The 19974-nt window shown below is 36.9% G+C and overlaps 1 protein-coding gene across 1 annotated transcript in view; it reads right to left on the bottom strand.

The window, feature by feature from the left end:
- Positions 1 to 19974, bottom strand: part of LOC124157890 — a 156136-nt gene that overhangs the window by 25868 nt on the left and 110294 nt on the right. Inside the window, exon 5 of the mRNA XM_046532956.1 lies at positions 15641 to 15774. Coding sequence (XP_046388912.1) covers positions 15641 to 15774 — 134 coding nt within the window. The remainder of the gene's footprint in view (positions 1 to 15640; positions 15775 to 19974) is intronic.

Here is a 19974-nt window from a genome sequence, read left to right on the forward strand (position 1 = left end):
AAACATATTAAAATCGTATAAAATAGGCCCAAGATTTAGAATTCATTTGTATTTCAATTTGTTGAAGTAGATAAATATATCGAAAAATTTAACTAAATACTTTTATATAAATTGATGACCTCCAAAATTTCCCAATGGGGGGGGGGGGGGGCTTAGTCCCCTCAGTCACTCTCCCATAGATCCGTCACTGGTTGATGATATTCATTTAAACTATGGAGCTTTATTATTACTATATCAATAAATGATTACTATTTTACAAAATATTTGCGCCAATGAATCAACTTTTGGAATATAATGCAATGTAGTATGAAGTACTGTAGTAGCAGATAAAAATAGGAAATGATGGAAAAATATTACTTTTACGTGCCATAAAAAGTCGTCAATTACGTAATAAAACTATTCAATGGAGTAAAATTTATGTGCAATCGCTTTCAATAATATGAAAATTAGAAACCAATCACGACTAATCAGCAACCTATGGCCGCATACTGTAATACATATGGTATTTTATTTCTATTGTAAGAATTTCAATTCTCAAATTTACAATAATTTCGGGAAGGAATTAAGATGAATCCCTAATATCTGTCTCGCTGCCACAGCTTCACTCGGCAATCCTCTGACAGAGATAACGTTTGACATTCTGAACGGAAAGAGGAAAGACTTGAGACGAGGGTTATCTGTTTGTCCCTTTCTTATACCTTCTCCCAGAGCATATCCGATAGGCTGGACTAAAGGGTTAAGGGTGAACAAGTGGAAATTAAAGATAAAGGAATCTCTCAGGAAATGAAAGGGGAAGGACGCAAAGGGTTGAGAGAGGGACGGAAAAGGGCGTCTTTGGAGAACTGTGCTTATTTGCGGCATTTACGATTCGGGAGAAGGAAGGACGTCCACGGAGATACGCGAGGGTCCAGGAAGGAAAGCCAGGAGCCGGAAAGAGACAATTAGGTTGCGGAGGGTTAAAAAGAAGATTGGGACGGTGAGCAGACTTAGGAAAAGTTTGTGGGAAAAAATACAGGAGTATTCTTATTGTTGGGGACAATTCCTTCACGTAGTTAAAGCCATTATAAAAATAACGTCACACCTTTGGGACTGAAAGAGTGATTTATGTGCCGAGAAAGTTAGAATGGAGAATTTTCTTCCGTATTTTAAATACGCCAGTAAATGAATCCATTAGGTTCAGTAGGTTTCTCCATTTTTGGACTATGTCCTGAAATTAATGTATTCATCCATTCGTGTTAAATTCAATTTTGAATGAAATTTTTCTTGATGGCTGCACTATATTTTGCAATGTATTTTTGTGAGATAATACGCGTCATCCTTGTGTCAAATCATAGTCTTAAGAATCCGGAAGAGCTCTTTAGTAAATAGTGATGGTACATTTTCGGGCACAACTTCATTTTTAGCTTGATCATTTTTATACATATCCGAAACTAAATTAAACGGCATAATTATATACTGGAGTATTTATTAGGCATCTAAATCACCTTAATATTTAGTAAAATATTGCGCAATGAAAAACACATAAAAGTTAATTTGTAACTCTATTGAATTCAATCAAATCCAAGACTGGATGTGAAGGTACAAATGTTGATTGAATGCGCATACAATCGTTATGATAAAAAGTTATTTATTTTTTGGATCGCAAAAATCCTCGGATATCGAGGTAGTCTAGAAAGAGAATCTGACCCCCTTTCTGGGGAGAGGATGTGCCTTATATGTATTTATGAATTTTGCTCGCTTATGACTTATTCCTAACCTCACGTGTCAAAATTACATTAAATTAGTTATCGATTAAGTAAATATTACTATGTAAAAATAAATTTTAATGAGAAAAAAACATTTTTTTTCACAACAATTGTTCAATAAAATTTGACTTTCACAAATTTTTGTCATTATTTGCAATAACTTTTCTTCCATTTGATGATTGCAGTGCCAAGATTTAGATGCCAATTTTTAAAAATTAATAACCATATTAACCTTAATTTAATTCTGAATAAAAACCTAGATGCAGTTCCTATCATAACAAAAGTGTTACGAATATATCATTGTCATCTAGTTCTGAGTTATTCTGAGCATTTAAACTTGATAGCTAATCGGAAGGTGAGTTAAAAAGTGAGTTGCAAGATTTGACCCGCACAAGATTACAAACAACAATCTGAGTTTTAAAGAAAAACGTTTTCAAAAGGACAGCAATAGGTTGAAGTTGGGGGCTAGAGACGGCGGAAATAATTTCAAGCGTGTGGATAGAAAAACGGTGAAGTATTACGGTGCAAAGCGGTGTGGACATTGAGACAACCAGGGAGGTTGAGAGGGTGAGGAGAAAATAAGGTTGAATGAGGGAGGAAAGGGTAGGGTGAGGGATGTCGCAAATGAGGAAGGGAGACGAGCATTAGGGTTGAGGGAGGGTTTTTGCAATGGAGTGAGGGGTGCGTGGAGACATGGGGTGAGGGATATCAGGGAGGAAGTTGGAGGTGAGGGTGGGGGATAGTTGGTTTTCCCGAGATCGATGAAGCCTGAACCCTGGGGGAGAGCCAGCAGGTGGATGGAAAAGGTACGCGTACAGCGTGTATTCAAGGGTGAGTTGGTGCGTGAGTCGTCGCTTGCGCTTCGCATGAGAACATGAGTAGGGACGCATGCTGAGCTCAAAGTTTTGGGAAAAGAAGGATTCAAGTCATCAGAGATGAGTGCTGTAGTGACACCAAAGCCATCTATTGCCTTGGATTTTGATGCCCTACAAGGGTACGTCGGGTCAAATATAAATGGATTTCATCCATCTAAACTTCCTTACTATAAACCCGGTGGTACTAAGTTTTACATTCTTCAATTGGAGACGCATTGCTTCAATGGAAACACAGAGTGACTTTTCTTTACCGTTCAATCTGAGATTTGTCAACAATTTTTCTGCATTGGATATAGTTCTGTTAATCTCGCGTAGCCTTTAACTCAGTGTATTTCTAACAAAAATGTAATTATTAGTTATTTAAAAATGGAATGAAAATACTGGAATTGTGAAAATTAATTTGTACCTATAATGGTACTCTTATGTTAACCGGGCTATAATTTTTGCAAGTGCTGTAATAATTTTTCGCGATATGAAGTAAAACAGTAAACAGTTACAATGCTACATAGGGTATTGTAGGCTACCAATAAAGCGAAAAACTCATATTTTGGCTGTTCATGCTGCCTTTCCTGATATGCTTTCCATGGGATTATTTCTCTAATTCCTTTCAACATCTCCCATTCTATCCTGCCAGATAATCCTCACCTAGTCGAGTATATTTCATGTCCCCCCACTAAATCTTGATTCGGCTACAGCCCATCACGTCAATACGTTTCCTAGGCTAAGGAGGGTCAAGGGGCGCAGAAACTACGTGGGTATAACTTTTAAAAGGACTGGGGAACATTTTACTGTGGTTTTACACGGGATTTAGGTAAGTAACGCGTTTATTTTTAAGCACCGTGAGGTGCAAGAAGTCCCTCGTGAGAATAGAAGGGAAGTGCGAAAAGGAGAGTAGTAGTGTAATATACTGTAAACTGTTTCACACATGGAAAAGAATTGCAGCGTTAACAATACTTTTTTTAGCCAACCTAACAGAGGTTGAAACATGAAATCAAATTATGACGCGTAAAATGTTCGGCACTAGAGTTCATTCAAGGTTTTATAATGAGAACGTTTGCTTAGAATTTTATTTTCGAGTGTATTTTGCATAATAGGGAAGAAAATTTCAATTAGTTTTGCTCAAATTCACGGATAACACTCAAATGGAATAATCTGATATGAACTGACTATAATTGACTTTTCTCTTCAAAAAGGATATCAATTTTCAAAAAATATGATCAACGAAGTTCTATGGGCATTTAAAATAGAGGGAAACCTTTACCTCGCGGATTCACTTCAAAATTTTAAAGAAAATGTTTTCCTGAGATTATTCCTTGTCGTTTGCTCCATCTTCCCTTGAGTGATTTTATTGGCGTCTTCGTCGCTACCAGTATGATGCAGACGCAATCAAGATTTCAGCCAGTCGTGTCATGATTGTGACTCTCATTGTTGAGCTTAGCCCCTGTCCGAAAGTTCTTAAAAGGTAGAATCGATCAAACGGATATGGATTTTTACAATGGACTCTACTCCAATAAATCATCGGCTTTAGCTATGATTTTATTACTTTAAACCTAAGAATACAGTAATTTTAAGAAAAGAGGGAGGAGAGTTACTCGTGATTATGAAATATGCTCAACTTCAATGGTTAAATCAGCATAATGATATTACATTCATTGTTGAATATCTGATTTTGGATACCTACCTATGGTATTTAACAATATTTCTATAGGTTAGAATGATTATTGCTGTTAGAAAAAAAAAAACATTTTTTTCCGAACGGTCTACCATGAAGAATTTCTTGTAGACACGACGATCAAACGATCAATGAAGAGTCAAAATTGAACACTTGGCACTTAAATGAGCATTCTCTGGTTGCCTACTTAAGATAATTCCAAAGTGCTTTTGATTCAATTCTGTTGAAGAGTTGTAATTGAAGAATGACTTCCATGTTGTCTATCCCCGCTGGTTAAAGGGTTGAACTCTTTTATAATGGAAATTGATTCTTTTGTTGCATATTGAAATGCTTAGCAGTGAAAAGAGGGCTTAGAACAATAAGAGAGAGAGAGGTAATGAGAGAGTGGGAGAAAGCGGGTTGTTTCTCGTTACCTGTTGCGGGGCTTCAGGCACCGTTCCCCCGCGGCCTCCATCAGCGCTCCCCCCCGGAGGGAAAAAGCAACCCCACGCCCCTCTTCGGCGCATTTATTATTCAACGCACTCCTCCCAGCGTCGTAGTACCCCTCCAATCAGCCGTGCCCCCTCCCACAGGGCCGGCAGACGTCTATCCCCGACACCCCTTCCTCCAGGACTTCCCCCCAATGGAACTCAAACACTTCCTTCCTTCTTCGTCATTGCAGCAAAACAAGAATGTTTCCCCTTGCGGGGAATCGGAAAGTTTGGAAGCTCATCCACGCACGAGGAAAAGTGGAGGGATTTTCGGAATACAGTTTCCAACTCGGAACGTTGAGTACAGAGGATTCAAGAAGATTGGGGGACTGATGGAATAATAATTTGCTAGAAAATCCGAGAAGCAGAAAATATCAAACTATAGCTAAACATTTGTCTCCGCTGAGTTTATGATCGATTGAGCATCTACTTAAGAACTTTGTGAAATCGCTTAGGGGTCGAATTTGCGAGTAAGCTTATGCCCAAGAAAAGGCGTAACAGAAACTCGTTAGTGAGTTTTTGCACCAAACTCACCATCTTTGGAAGATGCCATCCCTTCAGTGACTTGCACGCTGTTTTTGGAAAAATTGGCATTATTTTAAAAATTCATTCTATATCGTGATTTAAAAAATTGGAAACTCCGTAATTTGGAAATTATTAATTGCCAGTATAAGTTATTTAATTACCTTTTTTGGATCCCCATACCATGGAATGTTTACAAAGGAATTAGTGCTTTTGATATCCTAGTCGTTTTTTCATGGTTTCCATAGAAACTGTTTGTTATCATGAAAAGGCTAAGTTATAGGCATATTATGATTAATATTTTCAACCAATTTTACCATCTTTTATTGTCATTTTTCGTGAAAAAAAGATTTCAGCCGTCTTTTTCGATCTATTTGAATTATAAAAACTGGTTAATTCTAAGTTTCTAGGCGTATATTTAAAACAGTAAGATCATTAAATAAGTATATTTTGTGCACTTTACTTCAATTTTTAGGCCTCTCGGCGTACGTGCCGTGAATTAAGCAACGTACCTATCCAGCACACAGGTAGCCAGGTTCTCCAAAAAAACACTTTCTCAAACGAAGTAAAGGGGCTCTCTCTCTCTCTCAGAGCCTTCTTTAAGGAGGCTCATTATTACACATAATTAAGCCTCAAATCTAAAAGGATAATTCTATAGTAGATACGACGTTATGCAGCCAAATTTGTAAAACCTTCTCCTATTCTTCCTCAACTTCCGAAGAGATATATTCAGAAATTTGAGCATCTACTTAAGAAATTTGTGAAATAGCTTAGGGGCCGAATATGCGAGTAAAATTATGCTTATGAAAAGATGTAAAAGAGACTACTTCAGCGATATATTTAGAAGTTTTGCCGAATCACACATATTGCAGATTTAAAAATAAAGCTGTATTCTGTCTTATTCCGGTCACGCGCAAAAGAATGGAGTTTAAAAGTAGAGATGAAGGCGGGAAGGGACTGTTTGAGACAGGGACTGGGAATTGGCAAAGACGTCTTGGGAAGACGAGAGCGAAGGCTGAATGGGGGTGAAGAGATGTCAGTGAAAGTGAGGGAGAAGGTCGGAGCTAAGTGTGGGATAGGGTCAAATAATGGTCCCATGGGGCCCCCCTGCAGGGCTGATTGTCGGATGAGAAGGCCCTTTGGCTGAGAGACAGGGCTAGAGAGGGGTGGTGCCGGAGGACGGACGTGGTTTGGTGGTTAGGGTTTTTGTGGGTACGACATCCGCCCTAACCCCTGCCTCCCAACCCTTTTCCACCAGAGCGGGCAGGGGTTGGCCGAGAGTTCTTCTCATCACCCCAAGTTTCCCTCTCGGCCCAGGGACTCCTCCACTATTCCCCTATCGACCCCGCTTATTAGCCACTGGGTCCGCATGGTATAGGAAACCGGAGAAGACTTCCTGCAGTCACAGCCATTACCCAGGGGGTTTGGATCCACATAACCATTTCATCCTAACCTTTCATCAGTATAGTGCAAAGTAACTCACTTTGTAAAGTTTCGCAAAACTTTTATTATTCCGAACCTGGGTTTCAACTATGAGATAGTAATTATCAAGGACAATCCAGTAGTATCCAGTAGTGATAACGGCTATCTAGTAGTTGAAACCCAGGGTTGCAATAATAAAAGTTTTTTGAAACATTATAAAGTGATTATTTCGCATTATACACATCTACATCTACATATTACCCCGCAAGCCCCCTAAAACGGCGTGCGGCAGAGCTTGTTAATACACCAGCCCTCTACATATAAGAGGAAAAAATACCAAAAAAAATACGACTAGCATTTATTAAATTCGTTTATAATTCAGGGGAAAAACGAATTCCCATGTCTATCCATTCGGAAAAATATCTCCCTTGATTTACCGATTATGTCGGACCTGGATATAGAGTGGGGCTCTTAGATGATGTTCTCCTTGTCGCTCCTAAAAGTATCTTTTCTCAATTGTTGAAGCAACCTAGCGAAACCTATGAGTTTATGAGATATATGGTTCCACCGAGTGAAGCCTGAAAACTTGATGTAATTTTTTCGATACTTAGAGTCTATGATTTTCCTGTTTCTTATTGAATTAATCTCAATAGTAAGTACTCCGTGCCTTTCTAAGCATTTACTAAGAGGTTAAAAATGAATTAGTCAATCAGTTTCATTATCCTTCTTCTATTAAGATTGATAAAAAGTGAAAACTGACAGAATAAAAAAGGTGGTAGATTTTTACTCATCCCAAGTAATTTGCTTGTCAAAATACGTTATCGAATATGTAACTACTCTGGAATAAGCATATTTTCGATATTCACTCACTTGAGTAAAGTCAGCTAATATTTCTAATAAACCTTACATTTTTATAGGTGATATCAGACCTTTATTTTCTTAGTGCAAGGATAAAGAATCCAAAGGATTTCTATTATAATTAGAATAAGGACTGTAAATAAATTGCCTATTTATTATCTCTAATAGATCAGTTAAGGAAGTACTAAGCAGCTAAGTCAACCATATTAACAGTATTGATTTTAGTGTCCCATGATTTGTTCCTCATTAGAATAGGTGAGGATGGGCTACAAAAAAGTTAATTTTTTATAATAATTACGCCTAAGATCATCATCCGTTATCAACGAATGAGTAAATTTCATCTCATTCCTTCAATAATTATTCATGGGAAATTGCGAGATAGGTACATTTAAGAAACCTTGGTAAATAATGTTTTCAAATTTGTTTTAGAACTCCTAATATAGTGCCTTCACAGCAAATTAAACAAATATGCTAAATGTAATCAAGATTGAGAAAAATAAGTTTATTTAGGCAAGGGTTTAATGATTGTTCGAACGAGGGGTGGGTTGTCGATACTCGATTCTGCAGAAAAGTTACGAACTGAAAATTTGAATATCAAATACGGGAATTAAAAGTTTAAACTGAGTTAATTTCTTCCGTTTGAACTCGCAATTCCTTGGAAAGGGAGTGAATCCCTCCATATATCATTAATGATCAAGCTTTTTAGTCACCTATCTAGGAAAATGAAGCAGAAGCTTGGATATATAATAGGTATTATTACGTGATGAAGAGGTAAAAATAACAAGAGGATCATACGTGATACTAAATTAGATTCCAAGTTTGATTTAAAAGCAGAATCATGCTGGGTTGTACATTAAAGCACGCAATAATTCATTTTAAATAGTTGCTTGGTCAGAAGAGTAGGTATTTTAAAGTATAGAAATTGAAGGAATTTAATAGTTTCATAGAGAAATAGACGCATTATTAAACAAACTAAAGACTATAATATATTGATGCTAAAATAACAGATTTGAAATTATTTATTATTCTATTTCATGAAAAGTCTCCTGGATTTTTTATCATAATTTCGGATCTAATATTCTGATTTTTTTTCGTAGCTTTCCTAAAATTCTCCTATCAGCCAATCATGTTACTTCCTCGATGCTCATTACCATTCATGACAATTATTAACCCTCATATGGATTTGCTGCGCCTTAGCGGCACTCGTGGTTTTTAAAGTGGTGTAAAAAGTTTCCATTCCAATAGATCATTTTGAAATTTTCAGTAGTCTATTTTTTCTGCTTTCTTCGTCTACGTCTAAAATTTTGTTTGCATAGTGTTGATATTTTACATTTTATTGGCCTCTAATGAAAAATGTTACGTCGTTGGATTTATGGCGCCGCTGCGGCGCTCAGTACTTCCTCGTCCCTACGTCGGGGACTGCACTCTTAATGATAATGTAAGAGCAATTATGTTTCGTATGAAATGCTATAATCTATTTATAATCATTTTATTTAATTTTCTAAACATTATAAACAAAATGTAATTATTAAACAAAAGGAAAATATTACTATGCTAATTTTGCTTTCTATTTTCGCTAAGAATCGTAATGTCCCTCGATATAATGTTCATTGGCTAAACTTCATCTTTTTACAAGAATTATTCACAGAAACTCTTGGCTAAAGTTGTTCATTTCCTGGGCCTCCTACTTAGTTTTCCTAGTGCCGATTATTTCCTCGTCGCTACGTCTGGGACTGCACTCGGAACGCTAATGTCAAAGCAATTATGCTTCGTATGAAATGCTATAATCTATTTATAATCCTATTATTTAATACTTAAAACTTATTAATCAAGTGAAATTGTTTAACAAAAGGAAAATATTACAATACCAATTGTGCTTTTTCTTTTAGCTAAGAATCATTATGCTTGCCTCGTCATAATGTTCATTGACAAAACTTCATCGTTTTGCAAGAATTATTCATAGAAACCCATGGCTACGCTAGGTTGTTTTTTCCATGGCTTCCGTCTTAGTTTTGCTTGGGCACCTTCTCCGCTCCGCGTCCACATACCTGCCTTGGTGATAGTCACCTTTGAGTAAATCCCAGTGTTACTCTATTTAGAATTACACCAATAAGCAATTCTAAGAAAATTTTAACACAATGATCTGAAATCATAGAATATTGCTTTCTCACCGTCGTGTGAATATTTCTCGTTGAATGAGCAACTGTACTTGCCAGGAGATTCAGAGGTTTCACCGACTACCGTGAAGAACACATCGCACGGTTACTGTTATATGTCTTGTACTTCTCATTCGAAAATATTCCTTTGCAGCTACGATAGTCTATACAAAATTTCTGGCGTTTATATAATTACCGATGACGTATCAGTTTACCATTGGGGTGAAATCAAGATAACTACCCAACTAATTGTGTGATAGAAAATTATTTCTTTTTCCTGACCATTACTTCAGTATTTACTGGTAAAAGTCGTTTCATGATGAATAGGAGAATAGAAAATTTCCGTTAAGTGAAAGTTTATGAATATATTTCTCGTTTCTTTGTGTACTCAAATGCACATATATTTTATTTATTGGGGGTTTTTCTTGAGTGAAGGGGTGAGTGAGGAGGAGTAAGGAGAAGGAATGCCAGGTAGGTTGTTTTGAGGTGAAGGGGTGGTAGTGTGTCGACTGCCAAGGATCAGGGAATACCCAGATCGTTAGGCCAGGTAAGAGTAGAAAACCCTTATCGCGAAAAAGGTTGGGAGTGCAAGGAGACAATTAGATACAATAGCATTCTTTTTCTTAATCCTTCCATCGCTGCATGAGGGACAAGGAACAATAGCCTTGTCAAAACGCCTCGCAGTGGCCCTCCCTTCATTCCAGCTCGGGTGGGTCATTAGGGTGGAGAGAAGTTCAATCAAGTTTTGTGGGAGGGGGAAGAAGGCAGTGAATGACGAATTGGAAGCTTAGTGGGAAGGTATGGATAGTCTTAATGTTTGGGTCAGTTAAACTCTACGGAAAGAAAAGATGAGGGAAGTCCTCCCAACTTGAGGGTATTTTTGTCACCTGAGAACATTCTTCCATCCGTCCCTCATGCAGAGCTGGACGAAAGAAAATAGGCACCTGTTCCTTCTTCCCTACCTCCTATAACCCATACTTCTAAGAAGTTATTTTCTTGGATTTCTTCCCAATCCAGGAGTAAAACCTCAGCTGGTGCACTCCCACACATCACATTTACTCGTCCGTGTCTAAGGAAACGTCCTCAGTGAGGAAATGGGGCTCCGTGGTCGGAAAAAAATATCGGCTCTTCTAGCTCCACCTCCGAAGCGGCGTTGTGTTGTTGGACACGCCGCTAAATATACCATATTCGTTATATTTCAAAACACATAGGACTTTTTTTTAAGTTGCAGGTTATAAGCTCCCAGAATATTCGTAAGATTTGTCTTGATTGCCAGTATCCTGTAAAAATCACGAAAGTAACACTCGTTTCTTCTCACTTGACCTACAGCTGTTTTATTATTAACGTTTAATAACTTATCCTTCTGTAAACACTGCAAAGAGTAACACTGTACACTGTAAACACTGCAAAACATATGGGTGGACACAGTGAAGGAAAATTATGTCATATGGGCATAAATGAATTTTTTTCGGTCCTCATATTTAGTATTTAGATACATAAAAATATAAACAATATAAACATTAAAAAGTGGAGTTTTTCCAGCACAGAATATCAGAAAAAATATTTCAAACAACCATTACACACGAAAATAAAACTTTCATTCGAAAATAACAAACAAAGGGAACAGAAATAGAGAGCATTACGGCAACAAATGGAAAAGAATGCAGCGTTCAAGATTTTTTGTTATAACTTCCACAATAATGGGTCAAATGTAGCAAAACACGGTGAGAAATAAAGATAATAGATGTATTTACCATTATCAATCAGAAAACTTGTAAATTCAAGCTGACTTTGAAAGATAATAACAAAATATGACGCGGCGCCGCTGCGGCTCCGAAAATCCAACGACGTAACTAAATTTGTAAATCCATATGAGGGTTAAAGGCATTTTTCATTTGGTAAGAACTAAAAGGAGTGTAGGCATTAATGACAACGATAGCAGATTATCTTCATCACAATTACAATATCTTCTACCACGTTACGTACAGATGATAAAAGTTTTAGTTAATTAATAGGGTAACATTTAGAATTTATTCCAAATAATGTAAATATGGTAAAATATGTCAAAATAGGATTTAAATGTCACTCGAGTACCAAATAAACCCACGAATGATTATTATCGCAATAAAACTAAATAATGACTTTCATCGTGGTATTTCAAACATTATTCTTCGTGAGAGTCAGATTCTTGGAAAAGGAGGGTGGATTGATTTGAGAGGGGAATTCGTGGCGTCGGGTGCACGCTAAACGTTGCCCAGTCGCGGTGACCCGGGGTCGCTGGGGCCAAAGACCCTTCGCCGCCTACGTGCCGCCTGCTGGCACGGGCGTCGAGACGATCGAGCTAGAGATGGCGGACCGAGATCATTGCACTGAGCCAGGGAGATTGCTCCCGCACTGAAGGCACTTTCCAAGAAAAAGCGAAAGCTACGATAGGTAAGAAGCAGTGCATGTGGCCGTGAATATTTTGTACCCATCTCATGATCAACATGTGTACTTAAACTTTATTATATGACAAGTCAATCGAAAAAGAAACAGTCAATAACCTGATAACCCAAAGTGACGTAGTTACATTTAAAAATATATCTGTAATTTTTCAGCTAAAATCGGAAGAAAGGTTGTCTATCTAGTAATCTACTTAGCGATAATATATAGTATTTTACGCGATTCTTACGTTTAAGATTCAGTCTAGTCACAAATGCATACTTGTCATATGCAACTTTCAATCTTAGAAAGGCAGGGTTTTAGTATGTTAAGTCATTACGACTTAAGCGGGATATGAATATGTCCACAACTGAAGTGAAGTGAAACAACTTCATCTGCAATTTATGTATGATTGATTGCTACTAAAACTCCAGCACCAAAAGTATTCAGACAAAAAATATCCCTGTGAGTATGAAATGAAAGTCTTAAAGGATATGAAGCGACGCTAAGAAGAGGAATTAATGGGAGAGAGAATTTTAACGCAGAAATATCGAAGAAGGCCATACAGAAGCGAACGATGAGGTATGGTATAAAAATCGTCGAACGGCTACGTTGGAAAGAAATGGAATACCTTCGGAACGAAGCGTGGGTATTAAGTTGGTTCATTGGAAGATAGTTTGCGAAGGAACTGTTATTACGGAAGGTGGACATATCTTTATACCACAAAGGGATAAAATTACTTATCATTAAAAGCTTTGAGCGCCATAAGTAATTTGGTACATCATCGGAGTCGTTGGATGAGTAGCTTGCATTACCTGACTTCCTTTTACAAAAGGAGACGAATTGCTTTGCGAACGAAGGATTTACCAGGGCTAATATATAAAGAATTATGGTAATATTGAAAATTGATTAGTAATGGAAATAATTATAGAAATATTATTATTTCATAAGAATTAATAATTTCTTTTTCACAGTTAGCATATAGTTTCATTTTTTTCAAATACTATTATTTAATCTCAAGTTACTGATAAAATAATGCTCAGTGACCAACTGAATTAAATAAATGCGATTTACAAAAGAAGAAGTAAGTTTTTTTATAAGTTTTTCGATGTATGCCACAAACACGAAAACGGCGATTCTGTAATGTTTGTGGAAGCCTCAAAGGAAAATCTTCGGGGTGCGTCAGCGAAAGGAATCGGCCTTCATTCCCAAATTATGCTACTATTACCTCTTCTCCTCTCCAACGCTCAAACGAGCATACTCGGCGTCGGACTACAAAACACAATTCCTGATAGGTATATTTTTGAATAACGACCTATCACTCAGAAATCATCGAATTTTCATAATTAGTCGTTTATTTGCAAAAAAAAACTATTTTTATAATATATTTCCCACGGTTTGGATCCTGAGAAGATTATACCGATGAAATTCTGCGGGTTAATATAGACTCATTGCTCTTATAGAAGTTGACAACAACGCACAGCCGTTGATGCCTGAATTAAGGCTTTTTGGCTACCTTTACTCAGGCTGTAGAGAAAAAAACTTGTTACTCCATAAAATCTAAGAATTATCCTTCGAAATTAAAAATTGCAGGAAAGTCATCATTTCCTTTTGTGAACTAGCTAATATTGGCATAAATAGTATGAAAAAATCAATATTTTATAAATGTGGTAGAAGTGCTAGAAATATGCATAGATTTACCATTTAAATGCATTCATTGGTGCTGCGTTTGTGTCAAACAACAGCTTTTGAGTACAAGAGTATTACCTTTGTGAATAAAATTCTTTCGACTGCTATGCGGCATCAGAACATTCATTTATTTATAAAACAGTTTTTCATTTCCATAGTGTATTGTAAATATTTTCAATTAAAAGAAAGACTTTTATTTCATTTGGTAAAAGTACTTTTCTATTTGTAGTCCATTAATTCTTCTTAAGGGGAACGATAGTTAGCAAGAGAACTGGCAAAGAAAATAGTACTTAGTCTTAACTGCCCCTGTAAATTAGTTAGAGATTTTTAATGACTATTTTGCGAAATACAGTTTGCCAAAAGCAATAAATACGTAAGAAAGTTCCGCGTTTTAACTTCCAAAATCGCTGCCGCAGAACCCAGTTATTCTCGCATTTGAAAGTCAAATAAATCATATTTCCGTTAGGATGGATTCATTAGTTTTCAATGCTCATTCACCAGTCTTTACATGAGGATAAAGTGTAGTGCTAAAAAAATTATCGCTGTTCTTTTAGAAATACAAGTCATAAATACTTATAACTAATTGATGCAGAATCTCAAGTAAATAACGGTGCATATTTTAATGCAACCCGTATCAGATGCAATTTTTTTTGGGCAAAGAAATTTGTCGCCTGATAAGTGGTTTTAAAATACTTCTTGGGTTTTAAAACCATTTATATTCCCAAACGAGGAAGAGGTATTTGTTGCAGGAGGCAGTTTTCCAAATTGCTTTTGTTAATGTATGACTATCAAAGTAAATAATAACCTTAATTTGGGAATCAATATAATTGGCCTCAAAATATTTTAACTATTTTGGCAAACCAATAAGTATATCTACTATATGATGCTATTATTTTAAATAAAAGGAAAATGAAAATTTTGATAAGAAATGTGAAGCTCTTATTCAAACGGCTGAATACAAATTATTTACTACCTATTTAATTTTTACATTGAGGTGGAACTGCATAATCTGAGGACTAAAAGTGCCATTTATTTGGGATAGTTTTTGCAATTAATTCCTTTGAAAAACATCAAATTTGCGGCCAATGCAGCCTTAGTTGGAATTGAAACAAGAATAAATCTTCTTCTATGCGGTGAAGAAATGGACGCGAGAATACCCTTTCACCTGGTAATTAATTAATTGTTAAATAATTAATTTCCCCAATGGATAATGTGTTTCAGAGGAATGAAAAACTGAGTCTCACCACTAATTCCATGATGAATCATACTAAAGTGATAACTATCTAACATCTACGAGATGCCGCGCAAGCCACCTCCAAGTTGTCTGGTACGGCATGATTCCAGAACAGGCATGTGGTATTCATCCAAGTCTTAATCAGAAACGGTCTTTCGTTGGACACAAGTCAAGCACCCAGGACAACGATACGCGGTAATATCAGAAAATAGGAGAGTGCAAAGATCTTGAACGTGCTACAATGCAAATAAAACCACTGGTTAGTTAAAGAAAACGAAAATTTAGCGCATTAAGTTATAATAATCCAAAAGATTCGAGTAGATAATTATTATTTACAAATACATTAAGTTATTCACCACACACGCAGGTCCTATTTTACCGATGTGATTCAAGCTATCCTAGAGCTGATATATCGCAATTATTATATTCCATCCATGTACGTGGAAAAATTGCATGTAAAATCTATTGGTTCTGATATCTACAATCACGTAAAAAGGGTTGAAGCTCTACTTGGACTACTAGGGCGGCACAGTGTTAACCAAACCGGTGGGAGATAAGCGGGACATCTTCAATTACCTGTCGGCCGTTGACGAGCCATGTGATGTGGGCTGGGGGATGTGAAGGGGATGATGTGCAGTTCACTTCGAGACTCTCTCCAACCACGTAGGATGGCTTGCGACCCCAAACCTCCGGATCTTGAGCCTGACGCTCTGAAATGAAGAGACATAGGGAACATGTTTAAAGCCTATTTATTACATCTGAACTCTTACTTTTTTTAATTAGGTAATTTTAATAGTAGTGGGCGTAACTTTTATGGAAATCCATTACTATCGTAGGAATAGAAGAAATAAAAACTTGGCTATTTCTACATGGTAATTTATTGTGACTGACTATGGTTTCGATACAATGCATGAGGGCTCAGGGGAGCCCTTCGAGGATACAACACACCGGGGCTGGGAACCAAACCCGTGGCTTATACGCCCGACCACCCGGGGAGGGGGAGGAGAGGAAGGGAAAAGGAAAGAGGCGCCGCCGCGATAGGAGCCCGTCGATGCCTCTGGGAGAGGAAAGGGACGGGACGAGAGAAAGACACCTCATCGCTATAAAAGCGAAGAGGGCCCTACTATTAGCGAAACCAGGCAAAGCCATTACTATACCAACAATTTTGGAGAATTTTCCTATAAATGAGGAAAATCCATCGACCAAATCGTTGGATCATGGTTTCCATACAGCGTAATATTGTCAAATAAGAGGAGTTACAGGTAAATTGATCATTATATATAGCATAAAAAAGGATGGGTTGGGAAATATCCAGGTGCTGTTTGTTAGGGGGAGATTGGGGTTGGGCTCGGTGCTTGGTAAGGCGTCACTGTGAGTCATCCTTCCATTTTTTGCTATATATACTGGTTAATTTACCTGTAACTCTTCACCTTGATAATGTTACGCAGTAACGAAACTATGGCCGGTCACAATATTTTACCATGTGGAAAAAGCCAAGTTTTTACTTCTTCTATTCCTACTTGCCATTTTAACGGTTTCAGGTAAATATCCAAAATCATATTTGATTCCACACATGGTAGCTGTATCTAACGCAACAACATATATTGATAATTGTTAACACCATATATTGGTATGATATTTGAGAATTGCTTTCGGATTAATGCTGCATTGACTCATTATGTTGGACGACGGTTTTGGGCGAATTCCACCTCCCATCTTCGGGTTCAAAGGTACTAAAGATTGCCAATCATCATAGAGATGATCCAAAGACCCGAAGACGGGAGCTTGAGTAAACTGGAAAAAAATTATCAATTTAATCACCGCGGAAACCTCCCTACACCACAGTGTATTATTTGACTTTTTCGCATATTTTAGCTTTTTCAACGATGATCGGTAAATATTTGTTTTACAAGCGTGAGTAATTCAGTAGTTTGCGATTCTGTCGATTAACTTTCTTGCATATCACTTTTTTCCTTTAAAAATTAAAATCTACCTCGAACCCACAGGTTGTTGTTTTCAGTGTAGCTATAGTTTGAGGGGAACGAGTCATTTGCTTCAACTATGGACTTTTACAACGAAAGATTTTTATAGGAGGAAGGATGAATTATTAATACGGAGTTTGTACTTTGTTTCACTTGTTGCTGAGAAGGCTCAACATATCGCACCCGGTTCCACATTAGAGTCTGCTGCAGTGGGCTGGAAGTTTTCAGTGGTGAGTAACTAAGAGACTGGGGGAACGTAGTTGTCCGATAGGTAGAGCGTTTAACTCTCACTGAAAGGCCTCGAACCCATCGTATAGCACCATTAAAATCTCTTAAGGACCGGTAAGTACAAGGAAATAAAATTGTACTCCTGTCATGAATGTATAATATTCGCCTACTCGTGGCTTAGTCACAGTGGACTCTGCTTTTACCTACCCAAACCAGCGTTGTAGTTAAAGTAAAAAATGAGTGAACTATTCTCGTTTTTTTAATAGCATAACAGAATTAAATTAGCATGAGGAAATATCTTCTTTCAAGGTAGAAAGTAATATGAGAATATAACAAATGGCTTTCTTAGTAGTAACTCCATTTACCTTGACACGCAAATTTTTTCCCGCGGATATTTATCCAAAATAAGATAAAGTCTTCCCGAATAAGCATTATTTCAGCGTTAAATAATGTAACATTATTTTTGCAATGTGTGAAATCATTTGGCTTCCTTTTAAATTTCTGCTCACAATTTTTTCCTTCTACTTACTACCTACTTTGTTTCAGCACGTCATCAGATTAAGTCCATCAAAACTTGGTTGATTTAGTGTTTAAATTATATTAAGATATTTGTTCCGAAGCGATCCATAGACACGAAGTACTCAAAAAATCCACTCATAACCGAAGAAAAGGATTTTGAACTTGGCTTTTCTGGGGACTGAGAGTTAAGCTCACTTTCTGGGATCATTCAATCGTTATAAGTAAGACTTTTCCGAGCCAAAGATCTTATTTTCCTGCCATTTAAAACAATTTCAAAGATGAAGGGCAAATTTTGGCAGTGCGCTTATGTGTGCGTAATTGTGGTTTAATATTTCTCGAAAAATATTCTTGATCGTTTCAATGGAAGGTAATTGTCGGTAGACAAAAATAAACAGAATCTTAGTCTTGTAAATGGAAGGCAAGCCTATCGAAAAACGGCGAAAGACAGGGAAAAGACTTTTTCAGAATCTCTTAAATTCAATCTGAGCTCGACAAAGATACGGGAGGGAAGAGAATAGGGAACGAACTCCAGTTTGCAACTTCTAAATCATCACCAGTCCACACATCACTCCACATTCCAGATGGTGTTCATTGTATTTAACAGAAGAATCCCTCGTGAAATGCTTTTACTGTGAACATAGAGAGATGAAAGAAAAAACACTTAAGGAGCCTTTGTAATTGTTTTTGTTGAGTTCTAGAAGAAAGGGTTGAGATATGAGAGAAATTAGGGGAATGAAAATTTTTGTGTCCATACAAAACGATGTCTAAGTTCTCTCTATATTTTAAATACATTTATATCTTAACTTTTGGACGACAGCATTGCTGTTTTTGTGGGAGATAGCGTGAAGTCGAAACAGTCGTTAATAAATTGCATGGTCTTTAGCAAGCAAGCGGCTGCAATAGCTTTTTTGATCCCGCGCAATTTAATGATTAAAACTATTCAGTAAAAAAAGATATTCGCAAAAATAAACTATTCTACATGAAAGTCTAAATTATAAAAGTATGCAAATATTAGTGAATTACTATTCATTTTTTCCTTTGATGAGGATTGAACAGAAACCCACCAGTAAAAGCTGGCACAAAAACTTTCACATGGATATTTTTTATCGGTTGGTATATTTAATCTCAAAACTTCATTTAGAAAATAATTTAGCGACAGGAGTAAAAACATAATTTATGGCATATTTATAAAATGCATTTTAGGTCTTACAATTTTAATCAAATTTTTGTAAACTAAACGATTTTTGGATTATTTCAATTATAGTAGTGCACATCAATCCTACAAAATCTATCAAAATCGTAAAATAGATGTTTGAAAAATATTAATCTTGATCTATCGAACTAGTAAATTTTCTATTCGTGGGGTTTTTGTATGTATAATAATTATGCAAAGAGTTACTTTAGAAAACGTAAAATCTGTCACAGTTACCTCCAATAGACGACGAATTCATGTAAAAATTTCTACTTTAAATAGATTTTAAAGAAGCAAATCAAGACAAATAGAAAATAAATCAATATAATGATTAAGTTTATCCTAAACCTGAAGAGTTATACGAAGCCATATTCACGAGATTTTGAACTTTTCCTCCTAAGGTAAATTAATATCCTTGTAGGATGTTTCTCACATTCATTTCATTTCAGGCCGATAATGCTCCATAAAATATGCAGAAAAATAGAACCTATTTTAATATTTCCCTAACAAGTCCTTTGCTGTCTCCTTTTAGAAGATCATTTTTGAGTAAATTGGCACCCTCGTCTCTTGTTTTCCAATTTATCGTATTTTTCGAATAACAAAACTCACCCACGCACTTCGCCGTTCCTTCGAAAATTTCCGAGTCTTCTCGTCAACAACATCGTCGGCGGGCTTCCTTTTCTCACGATCCCGGACGCCTGGATGCGAGATTTTGGATTTTTATTCCTGTTTACGGAGGAAAGCGTGGGAAGACATGGGTGGGAGTGCCGGAGCGGAGTGGCAAAAGGAAGCCCGGTATACCGGAAAGAAACATGCTGGAGAGAAGAGAGGTTTGATGCCGCCTGGCTGGCTGCAGTGCCGAACAGAGTGAGTGTAACAAAGTGGGAGAGAAGGAGGCGGCAGCACCTCATTAGCGAAGAGGTTATAATAGCCGTGCTTAATTCGCCAAAAATGCCTCCTCCCTCCCACCCCCTAAAAACCTTTCCTTT

Source organism: Ischnura elegans, chromosome 4, assembly GCF_921293095.1.
Source record: "Ischnura elegans chromosome 4, ioIscEleg1.1, whole genome shotgun sequence".
Lineage (NCBI taxonomy): Eukaryota > Metazoa > Arthropoda > Insecta > Odonata > Coenagrionidae > Ischnura > Ischnura elegans.